Here is a 27,082-nt window from a genome sequence, read left to right on the forward strand (position 1 = left end):
TTCTGAGAAAATAAAAAAGAGCCCTACTAACTTCTAATAGACCATCCCCAATCCCCAAAATCCCTTCCAACGCCATCCAATCTCAATGACCCTACACTTCAATCTTTCCCGTAAACAGTGTTTACGCCTACTGTTAGGCATGTGAATTCATTAGACTTTGTGACACAAAAGGGAAGTTAAAAGGACGGGAAAGTGAAAGAAGAATTGCCCTACCAACCAACCCTACACCCATTAAAACCTCACCACTATACCAACCAACCCTACACCCATTAAAACCTCACCACTATACCAACTAACCCTACACCCACTAAAACCTCACCACTATACCAACCAACCCTACACCCATTAAAACCTCACCACTATACCAACCAACCCTACACCCATTAAAACCTCACCACTATACCAACTAACCCTACACCCACTAAAACCTCACCACTATACCAACTAACCCTACACCCACTAAAACCTCACCACTATACCAACCAACCCTACACCCATTAAAACCTCACCACTATACCAACTAACCCTACACCCACTAAAACCTCACCACTATACCAACTAACCCTACACCCACTAAAACCTCACCACTATACCAACTAACCCTACACCCACTAAAACCTCACCACTATACCAACTAACCCCTACACCCATTAAAACCTCACCACTATACCAACCAACCCTACGCCCATTAAAACCTCACCACTATACCAACTAACCCTACACCCACTAAAACCTCACCACTATACCAACTAACCCTACACCCATTAAAACCTCACCACTATACCAACCAACCCTACGCCCATTAAAACCTCACCACTATACCAACCAACCCTACACCCATTAAAACCTCACCACTATACCAACTAACCCTACACCCACTAAAACCTCACCACTATACCAACTAACCCTACACCCACTAAAACCTCACCACTATACCAACCAACCCTACACCCATTAAAACCTCACCACTATACCAACTAACCCTACACCCACTAAAACCTCACCACTATACCAACTAACCCTACACCCACTAAAACCTCACCACTATACCAACTAACCCTACACCCACTAAAACCTCACCACTATACCAACTAACCCTACACCCACTAAAACCTCACCACTATACCAACTAACCCTACACCCACTAAAACCTCACCACTATACCAACTAACCCTACGCCCATTAAAACCTCACCACTATACCAACCAACCCTACACCCATTAAAACCTCACCACTATACCAACTAACCCTACACCCATTAAAACCTCACCACTATACCAACTAACCCTACGCCCATTAAAACCTCACCACTATACCAACTAACCCTACACCCATTAAAACCTCACCACTATACCAACCAACCCTACACCCACTAAAACCTCACCACTATACCAACTAACCCTACACCCATTAAAACCTCACCACAATACCAACCAACCCTACACCCATTAAAACCTCACCACTATACCAACTAACCCTACACCCACTAAAACCTCACCACTATACCAACTAACCCTACACCCATTAAAACCTCACCACTATTCCACTACTTGGCTGATCCTACACCAGGCCGGCAGCCTGGGAAGACGGCACACAATCGGTCAAAACACCTTGTAACTGCAGTAAAATCTCATACACAGTGCTTAACTTGGGCAGGAACTCACCGGAGCCAAGTACCGGCACCTCAAATGTTCTACTGTGTGAGCTCCTGTTCCTCCTATAGAATATTAGCTCAAAAGTATTGTGGAGCTCCTGCACCTAAATATAAACAGTACCGGCACACAAAATGAGTACCAGAAACCTATTTCAGTCCAAGTCAGGCACTGCTCATACACCCATCTAATTATCTGCAGCTGCCACTACAACATCTGTTTTCTGTGATTTACACTGAACAAAAGTTTAAACGCAACACGCAACAATTTCTAAGATTTTACTGAGTTACAGTTCATATAATGAAAATCAGTCAATTGAAATCAATTCATTAGGTCCTAATCTATGGATTTCACATGACTGGGAATACAGATATGCAGCTGTTGGTGACAGATACCTTTAAAAAAAAAAAAAGATAGGGGCGTGGATAAGAAAACTAGTCAGTATCTGGTGTGACCACCATTTGCCTCATGCACCGCGACATATCTCCTTCACATAGAATTGATCAGGCTGTTGATTGTGGCCTGTGGAATGTTGTCCCACTCTTCAATGGCTGTTCAAAGTTACTGGATATTGGTGGGAACCGGAACACGCTGTTGTACACGTCGATCCAGAGCATCCCAAACATGCTCAATGAGTGACATGTCTGGTGAGCATGCAGGCCATGGAAGAACTGGGACATTTTCAGCTTCCAGGAATTGTGTACAGATCCTTGTGACATGGGGCTGTGTATTATCATGCTGAAAGATGAGGTGATGCTGGCGGATGAATGGCAATAGGTCTCAGGATCTCGTCACGGTAACTCTGTGCATTCAAATTGCCATTGATAAAATGCAGTTGTGTGCAAAACACCAGTCTCAACGTCAACAGTGAAGAGGCAACTCTGGGATGCTGGCCTTCTAGGCAGAGTCCAGTGTCTGTTCTTTTGCCCATCTTAATCTTCTCTTTTTATTGGCCAGTCTGAGATATGGCTTTTTCTTTGCAACTCTGCCAAGGAAGGCCAGCATCCCGGAGTCGCCTCTTCACTGTTGACGTTGAGATTGGTGTTTTGCAGGTTCTATTTAATGAAGCTGCCAGTTGAGGACTTGTGAGGCGTCTGTTTCTCAAACTAGACACTCTAATGTACATGTCATCTTGCTCAGTTGTGCACCGGGGCCTCCCACTCCTCTTTCTATTCTGGTTAGAGCCAGTTTGCGCTGTTCTGTGAAGGGAGTAGTACACAGCGTTGTACGAGATCTTCAGTTTCTTGGCAATTTCTTGCATGGAATAGCCTTCATTTCTCAGAACAAGAATAGACTGACGAGTTTCAGAAGAAAGTTCTTTGTTTCTGGCCATTTTGAGCCTGTAATCGAACCCACAAATACTGATGCTCCAGATACTCAACTAGTCTAAAGAAGGCCAGTTGTATTGCTTCTTTAATCAGAACAAGTTTTCAGCTGTGCTAACATAATTGCAAAAGGGTTTTCTAATGATCAATTAGCCTTTTAAAATGATCAACTTGGATTAGCTAACACAACTTGCCATTGGAACACAGGAGTGATGGTTGGGCCTCTGTACGCCTATGTAGATATTCCATTTAAAAAATCTGCCGTTTCCAGCTAAAATTGTCATTTACAACATTAACAATGTCGACACTGTATTTCTGATCAATTTGATGTTATTTTAAAAATGGACAAAAAATGTGCTTTTCTTTCAAAAACAAGGACATTTCTAACTGACTCCAAACTTTTGAACGGTAGTGTGTGTGTATATATATATATATATATATATATATACACACACACACACACACACACACACACACACAGTATTTACAGTTCATTCGGACAGTATTCAAACCCCTTACCTTTTTCCACATTTTGTTACATTACAGCCTTATTCTAAAATGAATTAAATTACATTTTTTCCTCATCAATCTACACACAATACCCCATAATAACAAAGCGTAACAGGATTTTAGATATTTTTGGTGCAAATGTATTAAAATACAAAACTGAAATAACTTATTTACATAAATATTCAGACCGTTTGTTATGAGACTTGAAACTCTTTCCATTGATCATCCTTGAGATGTTTCTACAACTTGATTGGAGTCCACCTGTGGTAAATTCAATTGATTGGACATGATTTGGAAAGACACACACCTGTCTATATAGGGTCCCACAGTTGACAGCGCATGTCAGAGCAAAAACCAATCCATGAGGTCGAAGGAATTGTCCGTGGAGCTCCAAGACAGAATTGTATCGAGGGAAGGGTACCAAAATATGTCTGCATCATTGAACACTGGCCTCCATCATTCTTAAATAGAAGAAGTTTGGAAACACCAAGACTCTTCCTAGAGCTGGCCACCCAGCCAAACTGAGCAATCGGGGAGAAGGGCCTTGGTCAGGGAGGTGACCAACAACCTGATGGTCACTCTGACAGAGCTCCAGAGTTCTTCTGTGGAGATGGGAGAACCTTCCAGAAGGACAACCATCTCTGCAGCTCCACCAATCAAGCCTTTATGGTAGAGTGGCCAGATGGAAACCACTCCTCAGTAAAAGGCACATGACAGCCCACTTGGAGTTTGCCAAAAGTCACCTAAAGGACTCTCAGACCATGAGAAACAAGATTCTCTGGTCTGATAAGACCAAGATTGAACTCTTTGCCCTGAAAGCCAAGTGTCACGTCTGGAGGAAACCTGGCACAATCTCTACGGTGAAGCATGGTGGTGGCAGAATTATGCTGTGGGGATGTTTTTCAGCGGCAGGGACTACGAGACTAGTCAGGATCAAGGGAAAGATGAAAGGAGCAATGTACAGAGAGATGATGAAAACCGTCTCCAGAGCACTCAGGACCTCAGACAGGGTGAAGGTTCACCTTCCACCAGGACAAAGACTTTAAGCACACAGGTAAGACAGCACAGGAGTGGCTTCGGGACAAGTCTCTGAATGTCCTTGAGTGGCCCAGCCAGAACCCGGACTTGAACCCGATTGAACATCTCTGGAGAGACCTGAAAACAGCTGCACAGCAACACTCCCCATCTAACCTGACAGACCTTGAGAGGATCTGCAGAGAATGGGAGAAACTCCCCAAATACAGGTGTGCCAAGCTTGTTGCGTCATACCCAAGAAGACTCGAGGCTGTAATCACTGCCAAAGGTGCTTCAACCAAGTACTGAGTAAAGGGTCTGAATACTTATGTAAAATCATTTTTTTTCTATTTATGTATTAGCAAAAATGTCTAAAAACCTGTTTTTGCTTTGTCATTATGGGGTATTGTGTGTAGATTGATGAGGGGGAAAAACGATTTAATCTATTTTAGAATAAGGCTGTAACATAACAAAATGTGGAAAAAGTCAAAGGGTCTGAATACTTTCCGAAAGCACTGTATAATGTTGTTTGAGCTCCGCTTGTTGCCTTTTTCTCATGGCAACGGGCCACATATTTTGCTGCTGTGATTGCATACTGCGGTATTTTGCTTAACAGATATGGGAGTTTATCAGTGTTTGATTTGTTTTCAAGTTCTTTGTGGGTATGTGTGATCTGTGGGAAATATGTCTCTGTGGTCATACATTTGGCTTTTCTCTCACCAGACACCTCTGATCTCCAGCACCATGGGTAGCCCTACAGTTAACACACACATCTTTCCCCACCGATACTACACAATCCCTTGTCTCATGCCCTCCTGCACACTTCTCACATCTAGGAAATCTCCCCATCCTACACACAGCTGTCCGTGTTTGATCGCATTGGATTGTGGGATTTGATAACTAAGATTCCTGCTTTTATGAGCTTGAAAAGTCATAGGGCTCGTTTAAGCGGGTCAATTTTGTCACGTCGCTTTCAAAGTGTGTTGCATTATGGGGATAAAAATTGTCTGACTTGCACCTACATGTCGACTGCATGAACTTTACAGAAATCATGAGTTCAAAGTTAATTTAGTTGACTGCAGTCAGAGAGGTCAAGGGTCATATTTGAGAGCATGAAATCCGTGATACATTGTGGGTAAATTGTGACTTTCGGCTATCGCAGATACTGCTCGACTTTCGTCTACAGCCGGTTGATTTCGCCTTACAACTCAAAACGTGCCCTATGGCTTGAAAGGAGGCAGAGCCTATGTGTAATTGTGTAATCAATGACATCAACATTGGCACATATCCATTTCTTACATTTGCATGACAAAAAATAACAATTGAACAATTCTACACACAGCAACATAACATAATCCACTTCAATATTTTGACCATCATAACATTTTATATGTGGATACATTAAAACATCTTATCAGAGCTCAGGAAATATTCAGAACAAGAGGTTTAGCAAAATTTAAAGCATTCAGTCACTTTCTATCAATTCTAATGTGCTAGGAATTATTAATATAAAATGTAATCACAACGGCTACACAGAGGCCGATATATTCACGTAAAACCAGGCTTATTCAGGACCAGAGTTGTTCCAAGACCAGTCAGATGCACAGCGGCAGTGCTTGACTTGGGCTGGTACACATCAGTACAGAGTGCAGGCACCTCGAATTTTGTCCTAGTGTACCGGCACCTCTTACAGTACACTGCCCCTAATATATAATGAGTACCTTTCACCTAAATATCATGAGTATCGGCACCCAAAATGAGTGCTGGCACACATTTCATTCCACTTCAAGCACGGCACCGCAGTAAGAAGGCCAGGTAGGATCACTCTATGATGACAAACTATTCATAGTAGGGTGACCAGATGGTCCTCTCTTCCATCTCTCTCGTCAACTCCCCCTCTCTCCATGGGTGACTGCCCCAGAGAGAGGCCCTGTATCTGGAGGTCGGTGTCTTCAGTCTCAGCCTCTTGGATCTCAGAGGGCTGGAGGTCTGTGGGGTCTGATTCTGAGGATGACGCCCCACCATGACAATGGTCCACTCCTGCCCTCTCCTGGACATGGTTGGAACTGCAGATGCCTGTGCCTGCATGGTTGGACTTGCATGTGTCTGTCTCTGAAGAACAGTGTGGTGGTGATGTGACCTGTGTCTGCAGCATATAGTCTGTCTTCAACCGTCTCTCTAGTTCCTCTGTGTTGCGGGCTAGCATGAAGCTAACCTTCCTCTGGTGAGCTAGAGCTTCTTCCTTATCACTTAGCTACACCGGGAGAGATAAGGAGGATGGGATGGAGAACAAAGAAGGAAGTAGAGAAAGAGGGGGAGTGAGAGATAGAGAGATGGAGAGCGAGAGAGAGATGGAGACAGAGAAAACAAAAAGATAATTATTTGACACATTGGAAAGAATTAACAAAAAAACTGAGCAAACTAGAATGATATTTGGCCCTAAACATAGAGAACACAGTGGAAGAATACCTGACCACTGTGACTGACCCAAACTTAAGGACAGCTTTGACTATGTACAGATTCAGTGAGCATAGCCTTGCTACTGAGAAAGGCCGCTGTAGGCTATGTGCACACTGCCCACAAAATGAGGTGGAAACTGAGCTTCCTAAGCAAATTTATGACAATATTTCCCTCAGATTACACAGACCCACAAAGAATTTGAAAACAAACCCAATTTTGATAAACTCCCATATCTACTGGGTGTAATACCACAGTGTGCCATCACAGCAGCAAGGTTTTTGACCTGTTGCCACATGAAAAGGGCAACCAGTGAAGAACAAACACCATTGTAAATACAACCCATATTTATATTTATTTATTTTCCCTTTTGTACTTTAGCTATTTGCACATCGTTACAACACTGTATATAAACATAATATGACATGTCTATTCTTTCGGAACTTCTGTGAGTGTAACGATTACCGTTTAATTTTTATTGTTTATTTCACTTTTGTTTGAATATCCACTTCACTTGCTTTGGCAATGTAAACATGCTTCCCATGCCAATAAAGCCCTTAAATTGAATTGAATTGAGAGAGAAATATTGAAAGAGAGAGAGAGAGGGATGAGTGGGTAGGAAGGAAAAGCCAGATAACATTTTGAAACGTTTGAAATATTACTTGAACTTCGAGGAATATAAACCTCTATTCAAATGTATTTATCCACATGTACAGGAAATATTCAGGGCCCTAAGTATTATTAGGGTGTGGGTACAGTATACTGTAATAGGATGTGGGTACAGAACAGTATACTGTATTAGGGTGTGGGTACAGTATACTCTAATAGGATGTGGGTACAGTACAGTATACTGTATTAGGGTGTGGGTACAGTATACTGTATTAGGGTGTGGGTACAGTGCACTATATTAGGGTGTGGGTACAGTAGGATCTGCAGGGTGTGGGTACAGTATACTGTATTAGGGTGTACAGTATACTGTATTACAGTACAGACCAGGTCGAGGAGTTTGTGCAGAGTCTCTGTGGGGTCGTCTGTGATCTCTGTGTTGGACGGCAGCAGTCCTCTAAGTCTCTGAGCCACACTGAGAGATGCTGTCCTATCCTTGCCTGCAATACACAGATATAGTCAGTCATTCATTCATTCATTTATTCATACTGTACAAACAGCCTCACTTCTGTTGTCTTAAAAACACAATGATGTATCAGTGCCTTCGTAAAGTATTCAGACCCCTTCCTTGACTTTTCCACATTTTGCTACGTAACAGCCTCTAAAATGGATTACATTGTTGTTGTTTTTGTCCTCATCAATCTACACACAATACCTTATAATGACAAAGCAAAAATGGAAATATCACATTTACATAAATATTCAGACCATCTACTCAGTATTTTGTTGAAGCACCTTTTTTCAGCGATTACAGCCTCGAGTCTTCTTGGGTATGACTCTACAAGCTTGGCACACCTGTATTTTGGGAGTTTCTCACATTCTTCTCTGCAGATCCTCTCAAGCTCTGTCAGGTTGGATGGGGAGCGTCGCTGCACTACTATTTTCAGGTCTCTCCAGAGATGTTCGATTGGGTTCAAGTCCGGGGTCTGGCTGGGCCACTCAAGGACATTCAAAGACCTGTCCCGAAGCCACTCCTGCATTGTCTTGGCTGTGTGCGTAGGGTAGTTGACCTGTTGGTAGGTGAACCTTCACTCCAGTCTGAGGTTCTGAGCACTCTGGAGCAGGTTTTCATCAAGGATCTCTGTATTTTGCTCCGTTCATCTTTCCCTCGATCCTGACTAGTCTGCTTATTTCCCTCATTAAAATGCAAATCAATTTATAACATTTTTGTCATGCGTTTTTCTGGATTTTTTTGTTGTTATTCTGTCTCTCACTGTTCAAATAAACCTACCATTAAAATTATAGACTGATCATTTCTTTGTCAGTGGGCAAACGTACAAAATCAGCAAGGGATCAAATACTTATTTCCCTCAATGTATAGACAGGTGTGTGCCTTTCCAAATAATGTCCAATCAATTGAATTTACAACAGGTGGATTCTAATCAAGTTGTAGAAACATCTCAAGGATTAACAATGGAAACAGGATGCACCTGATCTCAATTTCAAGTCTCATAGAAAACGTCTGAATAATTATGTAAAAAAGGTAAAAAATGTTTTTACTTTTAATAAATTTGCAAACATTTCTAAAAACCTGTTTTCGCTTTGTCATTCTGAGGTATTGTGTGTAGATTGAATAAGGCTGTAATATAACAAAATGTAGAAAAAGTCAAGGGGTCTGAATACTTTCCGAATGCACTGTATATCAATATTATATAGATATTTATATACATCATTCACTGTGATTCACTCAAACTTACAGAACATTAACTTCCATGTTTCTGTGTCTTGTTGAAGTGAGGACAATACAGTATATTTCAATACAGTATACCTTCTGGCCTTAGTGGGCGGGACTTGTTCCTGTCTGTCTCGGCCAGAAGCAGGAAGTGATCGCTGCGCCTCCTGAGCTGCTGTTCGAAGGCGATCCGAAATGCGTCCGCCATCAGCAACGCCTCCTCCATCCTCCTGCCATGACCCTCCAGCTACACACACACAAACAACTTTTACTTTTACTTCACTACATTCCTAAAGAATGTATTTACTTTTTAGTCCTATACATTTCCCTATGTTTGTAGATGATGAGTGTTGGAGTGTCTGTCCGTAAAAATAAATACAATCAATTGTGCAGTTTTCGTAATATAAGGATTTTGATGTACAGCATTGACTTTTACTTTGTACTTTTACCCAAGTATGAACATTTTGTACTTTTTCCACCCCTGCACTTAAGTACATTTAAAACCAGATATTTTTACTCAAGTTAGGGATGTTAACGGTTAGCTGCTGAAAATACATTTGACTGTCATGCTTATCGGTCTATAGGTTAATTTGCATAATTGTGTGGAATTAAATTGGCGCTTGTATATTTTCGTTAGTCGTCATGCATTTTATTTATCACACGGGCACAGCATACAGAGCCAAGATAGAGGAGAGGAATACCCTGCCACCTGCGAGAGAGTAGCTCCTCAAAAAGCCTGTAAACTACTGGAGTGAAACCTGCTGTTGTAAACTCAGTCATTGCGCAACAAATAACAAGTATTAATGCAATCGCGTGTTAAAGACTTTGGTGGCCACGATTAGAAAGGAGCTATTTTATTTCTCAATCTAAAACTCGTAAAGCGCGCCTCCAATTCGCCTTTCGGATGCATTAGGCTATAGCTTTCCTACGGTTGACTATCAGTGCTTCACCCACCACTTTAAAATGGGAGCTTGAGGCAGTGTAATTGTTTTAAACCTGAACGTTTTACTTTACTTCAAATAATGACCGCATGTCTTACCTTGCTTCAAAGTAGCCTAGCCAAAATCAGACCATAGAAACGTGGAGGCAATTATTTTATAAAGACTTCCTCATGCCATTAACCAGTATTTCTCTCCTGTTCTATTGGTTTTCATATCAACTTTATGTCGTTGTCCAGAAGCCAAAGGCACAATCCTCTTCATATTAACTAACCATCATAGTAGTTGCTATTAGATTCCCCCTTCTTCAAAATTTCTAACAGAGATTTTCATCTCTGTCACATTTCTGCACGTTAACACTAGAACCTTATTACCTAAACTGGATCAATTGAAAGTGTGGGTTCACAGCTCCAATTCAGATGTGTTGGTCATTACTGAGACGTGGTTAAGGAAGAGTGTTTTGAATACTGATGTTAACCTTTCTGGTTATAACATTTTTTTGGCAAGACAGATCTTCCAAAGGTGGGGGAGTGACAATCTTTACCAAGGATCACCTTCAGTGCTCGGTTGTCTCCACCAAGTCTGTCCTCAAACAATTTGCTGGTTTTAAACATTAAACTTTCAAATAGCTCTTTGTTGACTGTTGCTGGGTGCTATCATCCTCCATCAGCACCGGCCTGTACCCTACCTGCCCTAAACTCTCTCCTGGCCCCTTACACTAAGTCTGAATTTGTCCTGCTAGGTGACCTAAGCTGGGACATGCTTAAACCACCTGACCAAGTCCTAAAGCAATGGGACTCCCTAAATCTTTCTCAGATTATTACAAATTCCACAAGGTATGACTCCAAACACCCAGAAAAAGCTACTCTTCTTGATGTTATCCTTACAAATAATTAGTCTGGTGTTTTCTGTAATGACCTTGGTGATCACTGTTTTACAGCCTGTGTTCGTAATGGCTGCTCAGTGAAACGACCTGTCCTGATTTGTCATAGACACCTGCCAAAAAACTTTAATGAGCAAGCCTTCCTTCATGAACTGGCCTCTGTAAAATGGTATAGAATCAGCTTGATCCCCTTAGTGTCCAACAAGCTTTCTCTACCCTTAACCTTGTTCTGAACACCTCCAAAACAAAGGTCATGTGGTTTGGTAAGAAGAATGCCCCTCTCCCCACAGGTGTGATTACTACCTCTGGGTTTAGAACTTGAGGTAGTCACCTCATACACGTACCTGGGAGTATGGCTAGACAGTACACTGTCCTTCTCTCAGCACATATCAAAGCTGCAATTAAATCTAGACTTGGTTTCCTCTATCGTAATCGCTCCTCTTTCACCCCAGCTGCCAAACTAACCCTGATTCAGATGACCATCCTACCCATGCTAGATTACGGAGACATCATTTATAGATCGGCAGGTAAGCCTGTTCTCGAGCGGCTAGATGTTCTTTACCATTCGGCCATCAGATTTGCCACCAATGCTCCTTATAAGACACATCATTGCACTCTATACTCCTCTGTAAACTGGTCATCTCTGTATACCGTCGCAAGACACACTGGTTGATGCTTATTTATTTTATTTTTTTATTTAACCTTTATTTAACTAGGCAAATCAGTTAAGAACAAATTCTTATTTTCAATGACGGTCTAGAAACAGTGGGTTAACTGCCTTGTTCAGGGGCAGAACGACAGATTTGTACCTTGTCAGCTCAGGGATTTGATCTAGCAACCTTTCGGTTACTGGCCCAACGCTCTGACCACTAGGCTACATACCGCCCCACTAGGCTAACCCACTAGGCTAACCACTAGGCTACCGGCCGTAGTTCAGGGGTACTAGTCCAACGCTCTAACCACTAGGCTACCTGCCACCCATTTATAAAACCCATCCCTAGATCGCTCATCTTTTCAGTTCGCTGCAGCTAGCGACTGGAACGAGTTGCAACGAACACTCAAAATGGACAGTTTAATCTCCATCTCTTCATTCAAAGACTCAATCATGGACACTCTTACTAACAGTTGTGGCTGCTTTACGTGATGTTTTGTTGTCCCTACCTTCTTGCCCTTTGTGCTGTTGTCTGTGCCCAATAATGTTTGTATCATGTTTTGTGCTGCTACCATGTTGTTGTCATGTTGTGTTGCTACCATTGCTGTGTTGTCTTAGATCTCTCTTTATGTAGTGGTGTCTCGCTTGTCATGATGTGTGTTTTGTCCTATATTTATATTTTATTTATTTTTTAATCCCAGCCCCCGTCCCCGCAGGAGGCCTTTTGCCTTTTGGTAGGCCGTCATTGTAAATAAGAATTTGTTCTTAACTGATTTGCCTAGTTAAATAAAGGTTAAAACATTTTTTTTTTTTTTACAAATAAAATAAAAATACGGAACTGCTCTCATCAGGTGCGCAGTTTAGAACGGTGTTTCCTGTGAATTGCATTATGGTAAATGATTTATTATTAGCTGCTTCATTACATAAGTTGCATGTTCACTAACAGGCTATAGCATTTTGACTGGGAGACGATAGGCTTGCTATTGTTGCATGTTTCCATCAAGCGGTCCTTGTATGCACGCATAGTATCAGAGAGGAATAGACGAAGCACTCTCGCCAAAATCTGTCCAAAATAAGTCCAATGTGTTTCTATAGGCTTATTTTGGGCATAAAGCTGGTAACCTGCCGCCTGCCTTGGGACGACTCCCACTGTTAGGGCGGAAACAAAAGCATCTCGCTATTATATACAGATCTCTGATAGTATTTTCTGTTGGTCACGTCATTTTACTGTTTGGGGAAAATGTAACCGTTTGTTGACCGGTTAATGAGGGTTACTTAGTCGGCAGCAAAATGGAACGAAATTTGTATCCTTAACTCAAGTAGTATTTGACTGAGTGACTTTTACTTTAGTCATTTTCTATTAAGATATCTTTACTTTTACTCAAGTATGACAATTTAGTACTTTTTCCACCACTGGGCATATAGGCACGCATGCCCGCACACACATTTCAGCTAATCATCAAGACCTTGATCAGTTGTATCCAGTGTTTTAGTGCTGGTTTGGAATAAAAGCCTGCACAGCCAGGACCAGGTGAACAATGTATTAGTAGTTAAGGTGGGTACCCTACCTCTTGTCTTAGTAGGTTAAGGTGGGTACCCTACCTCTTGTCTTAGTGGTTAAGGTGGGTACCCTACCTCTTGTCTTAGTGAGGTTAAGGTGGGTACCCTACCTCTTGTCTTAGTGAGGTTAAGGTGGGTACCCTACCTCTTGTCTTAGTGGTTAAGGTGGGTACGCTACCTCTTGTCTTAGTGAGGTTAAGGTGGGTACCCTACCTCTTGTCTTAGTGAGGTTAAGGTGGGTACCCTACCTCTTGTCTTAGTGGTTAAGGTGGGTACCCTACCTCTTGTCTGAGCTGGAGAACCTGTTTTCGGCTGGCAGCAGCACTCCTGGCACACGGGCAGGCCTCCCTTACATTGGGACACTGGCACGCACCCAACACAGCCAGCTACAGGGTACAGACAGCGAATTAGAACACAGCCAACTACAACACAGACAGAGAATTAGAACACAGCCATCTACAACACAGACAGAGAATTAGAACACAGCCATCTACAACACAGACAGAGAATTAGAACACAGCCATCTACAACACAGACAGAGAATTAGAACACAGCCATCTACAACACAGACAGAGAATTAGAACACAGCCATCTACAACACAGACAGAGAATTAGAACACAGCCATCTACAACACAGACAGAGAATTAGAACACAGCCAACCACAACACAGACAGAGAATTATACTGAACAAAAAATATGAACACAACATGTAAAGTTTTGGTCCCGTGTTTCATGAGCTGAAATAAAAGATACTAGACATGTTCCATACGCACAAAAAGCTTAATTCTCTCAAATGTTGTGCACAAATTTGTTTACGTCCCTGTTAATGAGCATTTCTTCTTTGCCAAGATAATCCATCCACCTGACAGGTGTGGCATATCAAGAAGATGATTTAACTGCATGATCATTACACAGGTGCACCTTGTGCAGTTTTGACACACAACACAACTCCACAGATGTCTCAAGTTTTGAGGGAGCGTGCAATTGGCATGCTGACTGCAGCAATGTCCACCAGAGCTGTTGCCAGATAATTGAATGTTCATTTCTCTACCATAAGCCACCTCCAACGTTGTTTTAGAGAATTTGGCAGTACGTCCAAAAGGCCTCACAACCACAGACCACATGTAACCACGCCAGCCCAGGACCTCCACATCCAACTTCTTCCCCTGCGGGTTCATCTGAGACCAGCCACCCGGACAGCTGATGAAACTGTGTGTTTGCACAACCAAATCATTTTGGGGCAAATTGTCAGAAACCGTCTCAGGGAAGCTCATCTGCGTGCTCGTCGTCCTCACCAGGGTCTTGACCTGACTGTAGTTCGGCGTCGTAACCGACTTCAGTGGGCAAATGCTCACCTTTGATGGCTACTGGCATGCTGGAGAAGTGTGCTCTTCATGGATGAATCCCGGTTTCAACTGTACCTGGCAGATGGCAGGTGGTTATGGCGTCGTGTGGGCGAGTGGTTTGCTGATTATCAACGTTGTGAACAGAGTGCCCCATGGTGGGGTTATGGTATGGGCAGGCATAAACTACGGGCAATGAACACAACTGCATTTTATTGATGGCAATTTGAATGCAGAGAAATACCATGATGCGATACTGAGGCCCATTGTCGTGCCATTCATCTGCCGCCAGCACCTCATGTTCCAGCATGATAATTCACAGCCCCATGTCGCATGGATCTGTACACAATTCCTGGAAGCTGGAAAATGTCCCAGTTCTTCCATGGCCTGCATACTCACCAGACATGTCACCCATTGAGCGTGTTTTGCATATTCTGGATCGACGTGTACGACAGCGTGTTCCAGTTCCCACCGATATCCAGCCATTGAAGAAGAGTGGGACAACATTCTACAGGCCACAATCAACAGCCTGATCAGCTCTATGTGAAGGAGATGTGGCTCTGCATGAGGCAAATGGTGGTCACACCAGATACTGACTGGTTCTCTGGTCTGAGACCCTACTTTTCTTTTTAAGATATCTGTGACCAACAGATGCATATCGGTATCCCCAGTCATGTGAAATCCATAGAACAGGACCTAATTTATTTATTTATTTCAATATACTGATTTCCTTATATGAACTGTAACTCAGTAAAATCGTTGAAATTGTTGTATGTTGCGTTTATATTTTTGTTCAGTGTAGAAGCCAGCTAAGACACAGACATAAAATTACAACTTCCTTTGGCAATGTAAACATTTGTTACCCATGCAAATAAAACCCCTTTGAATTGAATTCCAAAACTATAACATAATACATGATGTAATCATATAACATAATACATTATGTAATCATATAACATAATACATGTTGTAATCATATAACATAATACATGATGTAATCATATAACATAATACATGATGTAATCATATAACATAATACATTATGTAATCATATAACATAATACATTATGTAATCATATAACATAATACATTATGTAATCTCTCTCTGGAACCTCCTGCCCTCTCTCTCTCTCCTCCTGTTCCCTCTCTCCCTGTTCCCTCCGTCTCTCTCTCTCTCCTCCGGTTCCCTCTCTCTCTCTCCTCCTGTTCCCTCTCTCTCCGTCTCTCTCTCCTCTTGTTCCCTCTGTCTGCGTCTCTCTCTCCTCTTGTTCCCTCTGTCTCCGTCTCTCTCTCCTCTTGTTCCCTCTGTCTGCGTCTCTCTCTCATCTTGTTCCCTCTTGTCTCTCTCTCTCTCTCCTCCTGTTCTCTCTCTCTCCGTCTCTCTTTCCTCCTGTTCTCTCTCTCTCTCTCTTTCCTCCTGTTCTCTCTCTCTCTCTCTGGTTCCTCCTGTTCTCATCTCTCCCTTTCTCTCTCTCTCTCTCCTCCTGTTCTCTCTCTCCTCCTGTTCTCTCTCTCTCTTCCTGTTCTCTCTCTCTCTCTCTCTCTCTCTCTCCTCCTGTTCTCTCTGTCTCTCTCTCTTTCCTCCTGTTCCCTCTCTCTCTCTCTCTTTCCTCCTGTTCTCTCTCTCTCTCTCTTTCCTCCTGTTCCTCTCTCTCTCTCTTTCCTCCTGTTCTCTCTCTCTCTCTCCTCCTGTTCTCTCTCTCTCTTTCCTCCTGTTCTCTCTCTCTTTCCTCCTGTCTCTCTCTCTCTCTTTCCTCCTGTTCTCTCTCTCTCTCTTTCCTCCTGTTCTCTCTCTCTCTCTTTCCTCCTGTTCTCTCTCTCTCTCTCCCCTGTTCTCTCTCTCTCTCTTTCTCCTGTTCTCTCTCTCTCTCTTTCCTCCTGTTCTCTCTCTCTCTCTCTTTCCTCCTGTTCTCTCTCTCTCTCTCTCTCTCCTCCTGTTCCCTCTGTCTCTCTCTCTCTCTCTCCTCCTGTTCCTCTCTCTCTCCGTCTCTCTCTCTCTCCTGTTCCCTCTGTCTCTCTCTCTCTCTCCTCCTGTTCTCTCTGTCTCTCTCTGGTTCCTCCTGTCCTCATTTCCTTTGTCTCTCTCTCTCTCCTCCTGTTCCCTCTGTCTCTCTCTCTTTCCTCCTGTTCTCTCTCTCTCTCTCTTTCCTCCTGTTCCCTATGTCTCTCTCTCTCTCTCTCTTTCCTCCTGTTCCCTCTCTCTCCCTCTCTCTCTCTCTTTCCTCCTGTTCCCTCTCTCTCTCCCTCTCTCTTTCCTCCTGTTCTCTCTCTCTCTCCCCTCCTGTTCCCTCTCTCTCTCTCTCTCTCCTCCTGTTCTCTCTCTCTCTCTCTCCTCTCTCTTTCCTCCTGTTCTCTCTCTCTCGCTCTCTTTCCTCCTGTTCTCTCTCTCTCTCTCTCCTCCTGTTCTCTCTCTCTCTCTCTTTCCTCCTGTTCTCTCTCTCCTCCTGTTCTCTCTCTCTCTTTCCTCCTGTTCTCTCTCTCTCTCTCTCTTTCCTCCTGTTCTCTCTCTCTCTTTCTTTCCTCTTGTTCTCTCTCTCTCTCCTCCTGTTCTCTCTCTCTCTCTCTTTCCTCCTGTTCTCTCTCTCTCTCTCTTTCCTCCTGTTCTCTCTCTCTCTCTCTCTCTCCTCCTGTTCTCTCTCTCTCTCTCTCTCTCTCTCTCTCTTTCCTCCTGTTCTCTCTCTCCTCCTGTTCTCTCTCTCTCTTTCCTCCTGTTCTCTCTCTCTCTCTCTCTCTCTCTCTTTCCTCCTGTTCTCTCTCTCTCTTTCTTTCCTCCTGTTCTCTCTCTCTCTCTCTCTTTCCTCCTGTTCTCTCTCTCTCTCTTTCCTCCTGTTCTCTCTCTCTCTTTCCTCCTGTTCTCTCTCTCTCTTTCCTCCTGTTCTCTCTCTCTCTTTCCTCCTGTTCTCTCTCGCTTTCCTCCTGTTCTCTCTCTCTCTTTCCTCCTGTTCTCTCTCTCTCTCTTTCCTCCTGTTCTCTCTCTCTCTCTTTCCTCCTGTTCTCTCTCTCTCTTTCCTCCTGTTCTCTCTCTCTCCTTCCTCCTGTTCTCTCTCTCTCTTTCCTCCTGTTCTCTCTCTCTCTTTCCTCCTGTTCTCTCTCTCTCTCTCTTTCCTCCTGTTCTCTCTCTCTCCGTCTCTCTCTCCTCCTGTTCCCTCTGTCTCCGTCTCTCTCTCCTCCTGTTCCCTCTGTCTCTCTCTGGTTCCTCCTGTCCTCATGTTCCCTTTGTCTCCGTCTCTCTCTCCTCCTGTTCCCTCTGTCTCTCTCTGGTTCCTCCTGTCCTCATGTTCCCTTTGTCTCCGTCTCTCTCTCCTCCTGTTCCCTCTGTCTCCGTCTCTCTCTCCTCCTGTTCCCTCTGTCTCTCTCTGGTTCCTCCTGTCCTCATGTTCCCTTTGTCTCCGTCTCTCTCTCCTCCTGTTCCCTCTGTCTCCGTCTCTCTCTCCTCCTGTTCCCTCTGTCTCTCTCTGGTTCCTCCTGTCCTCATGTTCCCTTTGTCTCCGTCTCTCTCTCTCCTCCTGTTCCCTCTGTCTCCGTCTCTCTCTCCTCCTGTTCCCTCTGTCTCTCTCTGGTTCCTCCTGTCCTCATGTTCCCTCTGTCTCCGTCTCTCTCTCCTCCTGTTCCCTCTGTCTCCGTCTCTCTCTCCTCCTGTTCCCTCTGTCTCTCTCTGGTTCCTCCTGTCCTCATGTTCCCTTTGTCTCCGTCTCTCTCTCCTCCTGTTCCCTTTGTCTCCGTCTCTCTCTCCTCCTGTTCCCTCTGTCTCTCTCTGGTTCCTCCTGTCCTCATGTTCCCTTTGTCTCCGTCTCTCTCTCCTCCTGTTCCCTCTGTCTCGGTCTCTCTGGTTCATCTTGCCCTTTCTCTCTCTCCTCCCGTTCCCTATGTCTCTCTCTCTCTCTCTTTCCTCCTGTTCCCTCTCTCTCTCTCTTTCCTCCTGTTCCCTCTCTCTCTCTCTTTCCTCCTGTTCCCTCTCTCTCTCTCTTTCCTCCTGTTCTCTCTCTTTCCTCCTGTTCTCTCTCTCTCTCTCTCTCTCTCTCTCTCAATTAAATTAAATTTAAGGGGCTTTATTGGGATGGGAAACATATGTTAACATTGCCAAAGCAAGTGAGGTAGATAAAATACAAAAGGGAAATAAACAATAAAAATGAACAGTAAACATTACACTCACAGAAGTTCCAAAAGAATAAAGACATTACGAATGTCATATTATGTGTATATATACAGTGTTGTAACGATGTGCAAATGGTTAAAGTACAAAAGGGAAAATAAATAAACATAAATGGGTTGTATTTACAATGGTGTTTGTTCTTCACTGGTTGCCCTTTTCTTGTGGCAACAGGTCACAATTCTTGCTGCTGTGATGGCACACTGTGGTATTTCTCTCACTCTCTTCCTGTTCCCTCTGTCTCTCTCTCTGTGTGTCCTCCTACCCCCTCTCTCTCTCCTCCTGTTCCCTCTCTCTCTTTATCCTCCTGCCTCTCTCTCTCCTTCTGTTCCTTCAATCTCTGTCTCTCTCTCTGGTTCCTCCTGCCCTTTCTGTCTCTCGCTCTCTGTCACTCACCTCCAGCACAGTCCCCTGGTCCTCCTCTCTCCCCTGGGTGCATGAAGGCTTGGTCCCCTGGAAGGCTCTCTGTTCCCGGACATTCAGCATGGCTAGGAGTTCCAGACACTGCTGACTCACAGCTACACGTGCACACACACACACACACACACACACACACACACACACACACACACACACACACACACACACACACACACACACACACACACACACACACACACACACACACACACACGCACAAAGAAAGAGAGAGAAGCACATACACTCTTTCTCAATGACATTGCAAGACAGCGACTCAAAAGTATAATTGTTGATTAAGCAGAAGGACTAGGTACCTACCAGTGTTCTCTGTCCTCAGCTCCTGTACCTCCCTCACCCTGTCTCCCAGGCTGTCACTCAGGGCCTTTTTCTCACTGCAAACTCTGCCCACACATACACACTGACCAATCAAAATCTGCAAACCCTACACATAAGCGCACACCAACCAATCAAAAACGGAAAAAAACCTGCCTTGAATGAAAACCATGACCTCACCCGACATATTTCTGCTGCCAGGACTGCTCAAAGTTCTTGAAGTGCATCTGGTTATAAGTGATCTCCCACTGCAGGCCATTCACTTCCTGTGACAGAGTTCATTAAATACATGTTCAAACTGTAAGTACACTGTAATAACCTAGAAAATACTGCATATTTAGGATGTATTAAAACAAGCAGAATTATTTGAAAGTACCAGAAAGCTCCCATTGTTACCACATAATTTACTGCAGTGTTTCTCAACTCCAGTCCTCCAGTACTCCCAAAAGCCCAACTCCGGTCCTCCAGTACCCCCAACAGCCCAACTCCAGTCCTCCAGTACCCCCAACAGCCCAACTTCAGTCCTCCCAACAGTCCAACTCCGGTCCTCCAGTACCCCCAACAGCCCAACTCCAGTCCTCCAGTACCCCCAACAGCCCAACTCCAGTCCTCCTGTACCCCCAACAGCCCAACTCCGGTCCTCCAGTACCCCCAACAGCCCAACCCCAGTTGACATGTTGAATCAGGTGTTCTAGTCCGGGCTACAATAAAAATGTGTACTGTTGGGAGTACTGGAGGACTGGAGTTGAGAAACACTGCACTAGTAAATACCAGGTAAATTCTAGTGGAAGCCACATAAGCCAGAGTCTGAAATTCATTAGCTAGGTGACTGATTCTTATAGTATGTGAAAGTAAACAAACCAATCCTTTATTTGAACTACCTTCCTGTGACCTTTTAACATAACAAGCCAGAAACAAACAACATTCACCTTTTCCAGAGCCTTGGTTCTCTCCTCACTCTTCTGGAGTAGAATCTTAGTGTGAGAGGTTGCCCTGTCTAGAATACTCTGGAAGAAAAAGAGGGGAAGTGTATTTTAAACAAATGAAAAGGGAGTGTTGAGAGAGAAGAGAGTTAGTGAGTGTGTGTGTGTGTCTGTGTTTACCTGTCCCTGTAGGATCTTCAGTGCTTCGTGTTTTCCCTCCAGGTGACGACTGGTGACCTCCAACTCACAGCGCAGTAGCTCTGCCTCCTGTTAGAACAGGCCACCAACATTCACCAATGATGGCAAAGAAAGTCCCACAAACAACCCTCTAAATGTGGTGTGTGTGTGTTTTAATGTCTGTGATTTTAATATTGATTGTTTTTTTCTGCTGCACATAACATTTCTTAATTAAGGGTAATAATCAGCTGCACCATGGCAAACCACATATCAAATGTCATCCTTCTTCCTGTCCTCACCTCGGTCACTTCCTGTAGCCTCTCTCTCAGCTCCTCAGTGGACAGATCGCTCACGGCTTCTAGAGCAGAGGGAAACACTTCATGTACTATACGAATCACAGTCAGAGAAAACTGAGTCAGGAGTGTGTGTGTATTAGACACTAATAGACTGTCTACAGTGAGAGAAAAAAAATATTTGAGCCCCTGCTGATCTTGTATGTTTTCCCACTGACAAAGAAATGATCAGTCTATAATTTGAATGGTAGGTTTATTTGAACAGTGAGAGACAGAATAACAACAAAAAAATCCAGAAAAAGGCATGTCAAAAATGTTTAAATTATTTGCATTTTAATGAGGGATTTAAGTATTTGACCCCCTCTCAATCAGAAAGATTTCTGTCTCGCAGGTGTCTTTTATACAGGTAACGAGCTGAGATTAGGAGCACACTCTTAAAGGGAGTGCTCCTAATCTCAGCTTGTTACCTGTATAAAAGACACCTGTCCACAGAAGCTATCAATCAGATTCCAAACTCTCCACCATGGCCAAGACCAAAGAGCTCTCCAAGGATGTCAGGGACAAGATTGTAGACCTACACAAGGCTGGAATGGGCTACAAGACCATCGCCAAGCAGCTTGGTGAGAAGGTGACAACAGTTGGTGCGATTATTCGCAAATGGAAGAAACACAAAAGAACTGTCAATCTCCTTCGGCCTGGGGCTCCATGCAAGATCTCACCTCGTGGAGTTGCAATGATCATGAGAACGGTGAGGAATCAGCCCAGAACTACACGGGAGGATCTTGTCAATGATCTCAAGGCAGCTGGGACCATAGTCACCAAGAAAACAATTGGTAACACACTACACCGTGAAGAACTGAAATCCTGAAGCGCCCGCAAGGTCCCCCTGCTCAAGAAAGCACATATACATGCCCGTCTGAAGTTTGCCAATGAACATCTGAATGATTCAGAGGACAACTGGGTGAAAGTGTGGTCAGATGAGACCAAAATGGAGCTCTTTGGCATCAACTCAACTCGCCGTGTTTGGAAGAGGAGGAATGCTGCCTATGACCCCAAGAACACCATCCCCACTGTCAAACATGGAGGTGGAAACATTATGCCTTTGGGGGTGTTTTTCTGCTAAGGGGACGGACAACTTCACCACATCAAAGGGACAATGGACGGGGCCATGTACCATCAAATCTTGGGTGAGAACCTCCTTCCCTCAGCCAAGGCATTGAAAATGGGTTGTGGATGGGTATTCCAGCATGACAATGACCCAAAACACACGGCTAAGGCAACAAAGGAGTGGCTCAAGAAGAAGCACATTAAGGTCCTGGAGTGGCCTAGCCAGTCTCCAGACCTTAATCCCATAGAAAATCTGTGGAGGGAGCTGAAGGTTCGAGTTGCCAAAAGTCAGCCTCGAAACCTTAATGACTTGGAGAAGATCTGCAAAGTGGACAAAATCCCTCCTGAGGTGTGTGCAAACCTGGTGGCCAACTACAAGAAATGTCTGACCTCTGTGATTGCCAACAAAGGTTTTGCCACCAAGTACTAAGTCATGTTTTGCAGAGGGGTCAAATACTTATTTCCCTCATTAAAATGCAAATCAATTTATAACATTTTTGACATGCGTTTGTCTGGATTTTTTTGTTGTTATTCTGTCTCTCACTGTAACTGGCTCTCAGTGAGGGAAGGTGACAGATGGTTGTCCTGGTCTTCTGTCGTCACCTCTCTCTCCCACCAAAATCAAACAGAGATGGTAAACACAGACAGAGCACAGAGAGAGAGAGACAGTTCATCACAGGAACAGGCAGAACAGGTTCTGTCCCAAATAGTACCCTATCCCCTATATAAGACCCTATGGGTCCTGGTCAAAAGTAGTGCACTACACCCAATGGACCCTGGTCAAAAGTAGTACACTACACCCAATGGGCCCTGGTCTATAGTAGTGCACTACACCCAATGGGCACTGGTCTATAGTAGTGCACTACATAGGGAATAGGGTGTCATTATTGATTCAGCCACAGGGCTCACACCAGAAGGGTCGTGTTCATTAGGGAACCAAATAGAAAACATTAGTTCTGTCCCAATAATATCTCACTTTTCCTGAAGTGTGCACTTGTTCACTACCCTTCAGGCCCATGCCTACACCAATCCAATGCTTTCACAAATTTGTGCAGAGTAGAGAAAGAGTGCACACTTCAGGAGGAAGGAGAGATCATTGGGACGCAACCATTTTAACACGTTTGGTGCCTAATGAATACGACCCAGCACACACTGATTAACCTCCATGTACTGGACTCCCTGAGGCCATAGAACAGCCTTTCATTGTGTTTACCTTCAGCCCTTCTGAGAAGGCACTTAGCACAAATCATTATTCATTACAGAGTTACTGTTGACTACAGCATGGTCATTATCCATTACAGAGTTACTGCTGACTACAGCATGGTCATTATCCATTACAGAGTTACTGTTCACTACAGCATGGTCATTATCCATTACAGAGTTACTGTTGACTACAGCATGGTCATTATCCATTACAGAGTTACTGTTCACTACAGCATGGTCATTATCCATTACAGAGTTACTGTTGACTACAGCATGGTCATTATCCATTACAGAGTTACTGTTGACTACAGCATGGTCATTATCCATTACAGAGTTACTGCTGACTACAGCATGGTCATTATCCATTAGAGAGTTACTGTTGACTACAGCATGGTCATTATCCATTACAGAGTTACTGTTGACTACAGCATGGTCATTATCCATTACAGAGTTACTGTTCACTACAGCATGGTCATTATCCATTACAGAGTTACTGTTGACTACAGCATGGTCATTATCCATTACAGAGTTACTGTTCACTACAGCATGGTCATTATCCATTACAGAGTTACTGTTCACTACAGCATGGTCATTATCCATTACAGAGTTACTGTTGACTACAGCATGGTCATTATCCATTACAGAGTTACTGTTGACTACAGCATGGTCATTATCCATTACAGAGTTACTGCTGACTACAGCATGGTCATTATCCATTACAGAGTTACTGTTGACTACAGCATGGTCATTATCCATTACAGAGTTACTGTTGACTACAGCATGGTCATTATCCATTACAGAGTTACTGTTGACTACAGCATGGTCATTATCCATTACAGAGTTACTGTTGACTACAGCATGGTCATTATCCATTACAGAGTTACTGTTCACTACAGCATGGTCATTATTACAGAGTTACTGTTGACTACAGCATGGTCATTATCCATTACAGAGTTACTGTTGACTACAGCATGGTCATTATCCATTACAGAGTTACTGTTGACTACAGCATGGTCATTATCCATTACAGAGTTACTGTTCACTACAGCATGGTCATTATCCATTACAGAGTTACTGTTGACTACAGCATGGTCATTATCCATTACAGAGTTACTGTTGACTACAGCATGGTCATTATCCATTACAGAGTTACTGTTCACTACAGCATGGTCATTAGAATGGTCATGTGACTTCAGAAGTTAAACCTATTGGAGAAAGATTCTACATCCTTCTCCTAATGTGAGTCCTTGCACATTTCCAGTCATGGATTTAAAAGCATTGGATTAGTGTAATCATTGGCTAGAGGGAATTTCCACCATTGCTATATCCCATGATAACCAGTGTGCAAGTGCACAGTTTGGGAAAAAGGGTGGAGAATCGGTGCGCAGCCAGTTACGGATCTAGAATGTTCCTCCACCGTGACTATGAGGAACTATAGTAGCGCAGGCCTCAAAACTGCAGAAGGAGAAACATGTTTTGAACAATACAATAAGTTTCGAACAACAGTTTTCTTCAGACATGCCTTTGACAGTTGTGCATGACTACACAACAAGAGTGTATAGATGTAAATCACTTGTGTAAGAAGCCTGTTTAGCCAGACACCATGCGATAGGTGATGTAAACACCCTTACCTATAGGGTTCCAACTACAGTGGGACTAGTCCCACCATAACAATTCATATCAGTGTGGGTACCCACAATAATGAATATATAACTCAAACCGTGTTTACCTGTCCCCCTGACCCTCCATTGCGGTGACGCCTGCTCCACCTCCAGCTCCTGTCTGAACACTGTGTACAGCCCACTGCAGGACGTCCAGATGAAGGCTGCCTCCCCTCCCTCGCTGCCCCTTTTCAGGAGCCCCGTCCTGGGCAACAGCTCCTCAGCATGCCCCCTGCTGCCGCTCCGGCTCTGGAGCTTCTTTCTGGTAGTAGGAGGAAGGAGGGCGCAATTAAGCCGTAACGTATGGCAATGTGTGGTCTACTGAGACATGTGGTTTGAATAAGAACAATAGAATTAAAACAATGGTTCAACTGCAACTTATATTCAAGTGGGTGCAGGTCTTCAGTTAATATATGCCATTTAGCAAACTATTTTATCTAAAGTGGCATTTCACATTAATTTGTTCATTTCATTTGTTCATTTTTGATGTGATCAACTGTTGGCTGGATCCACATACCCATTTAATTTATTCACGCAAGAGGATAAGAGATCTCTCCTTTCACCTGATAGTGGAGTCTGATCTGTTGCCCATCCCGTCCCCCAGGTCCCCCTCTGCCATGTCATCTTCACTGGGGCTGGGGCCGCCCTCGGACTGGGAAGCGTCGGGCCCTGCGGCTGGTTCTCTGTTGCCGCCCTGCATCCTGATGACATCACACAGACACACGTTAGAGTGACAGACAGAAACAGACAGACACACACGTTAGAGTGACAGACAGACAGACAGACAGACAGACAGACAGACAGACAGACAGACAGACAGACAGACAGACAGACAGACAGACAGACAGACAGACAGACAGACAGACAGACAGCTGTCCGTCACCAGGATCTGACCTTTGCGGATCTAGGTACAGTGTAGTCTGTCTCCACAGCAACCCACACTGTAATAATGTGTGTGGGTACTCTGTGAAATGTCATGAGCACTGTAGGCTGTCATTGTAAATAAGAATTTGTTCTTAACTGACTTGCCTAGTTAAATAAAGGTTAAATAAAAACGTTTTTGTTTTTTTAAAGACAAGCAGATGCCAGTTAAAGGATATTTGTGTTGAATAAATTACAAAAACTATGACTATGACCCTCCCACACCAAATGTGTGATCAGGCAGGTAACGTTTTTCCCCTCGTGGAGGTGACACAGCAACAAATACAATAGACTAGTAGTATCTAACTCTTCACATTGTCTAAGGCTACTCTAACCTTTCGTCGAAATAGTTTTTTTTAGAGTAGAGCTACGGGAACGTCGAAATGACAGTTATTCCGCTGACGTTGAACACACCTGTTTTCCATTGGAACAGGTGAGGCAGCCTACCGGAACGTTTCAGGAAACTAGAAGCGGTATGTTCCCGTTCACAAATCAGACAAAATTACCGCAGGAACTTGAAATAGGCCTACCTCCTTACACCCCGACGACTGTATCAAGGTGATACGGGTTTGTTCGTATCGATTTCAACCGACACAACTGTCCGACCAACGTGGCACCACCATCAGCGTGAACGTGCACCTCAACGATAAAAACGGTGCAGTTGTACTTTACAACGCGCGCAGCGCTCTACACCAGGTTGCCAGGAAGTCAAAATGTTGAGATACTAAGTCGAAATTTCTAGAAAGTATTTCAACATTTCGATATAGTAGATAACATAGGATATGTTTCTTAATTTGCAGTAGCGGTGCGTAGGTAAAATCACTGGAGCCCCCCCCCAAAAAAGCCATATTACAACATATGTGTTGTGATAATTGTGTTGTTTGCTCTATAACCTCTTAATTAATAAGCCTTGCGATAGTGATATATAGACCTAAAGGCCGAGACAATAAGAAGACACAGTGGCAGAATAAATTCAACCACACATTTGTTTTATCACAAAACCGAATAGCAACCTCTGTCCAGTGAAGTCCACAAAGCATTTTGCATGTACAGTAACAGTTACATGACCTACAGTATGGTCAAGCAAGTTAATGTTTCCGACATTTTCGGACCACTAAACAACTATAGAACCACAGAGAGTTACAGCAAGTCGTAAATAAAAAACAGGAGCTGCCTCCACTATTCCAGCACCATTTCAACTTCAATATTTCAACATCATCA

General features: G+C 43.7%; 1 protein-coding gene across 3 annotated transcripts; it reads right to left on the reverse strand.

Moving 5' to 3' along the window:
- Positions 1-5,868: 5,868 nt before the first annotated feature.
- ccdc125 (coiled-coil domain containing 125) lies at positions 5,869-26,533 on the reverse strand. Of its 3 annotated transcripts, none has more exons than XM_014143404.2 (13): positions 26,392-26,533; positions 25,504-25,641; positions 25,009-25,202; positions 20,976-21,034; positions 20,680-20,766; positions 20,506-20,583; positions 19,757-19,842; positions 19,562-19,644; positions 19,220-19,341; positions 13,611-13,715; positions 9,393-9,543; positions 7,952-8,064; positions 5,869-6,755 (listed from the first exon to the last, which is right to left on the reverse strand). In XM_014143404.2, the coding sequence occupies exons 2-13, from the start codon at positions 25,638-25,640 to the stop codon at positions 6,345-6,347; spliced, it is 1,626 nt and encodes a 541-aa protein (XP_013998879.2). In that variant the 5' UTR covers position 25,641; positions 26,392-26,533; the 3' UTR covers positions 5,869-6,344. The 3 variants fall into 3 exon arrangements, with proteins under 3 accessions (XP_013998879.2, XP_045551313.1, XP_013998878.2); XM_045695357.1 differs by having other exon boundaries at positions 20,976-21,031; positions 26,276-26,530; XM_014143403.2 differs by having other exon boundaries at positions 26,276-26,530.
- Positions 26,534-27,082: the final 549 nt, after the last annotated feature.

This window comes from Salmo salar, chromosome ssa15 (genome assembly GCF_905237065.1).
Source record: "Salmo salar chromosome ssa15, Ssal_v3.1, whole genome shotgun sequence".
Taxonomy (NCBI): Eukaryota; Metazoa; Chordata; class Actinopteri; order Salmoniformes; family Salmonidae; genus Salmo; species Salmo salar.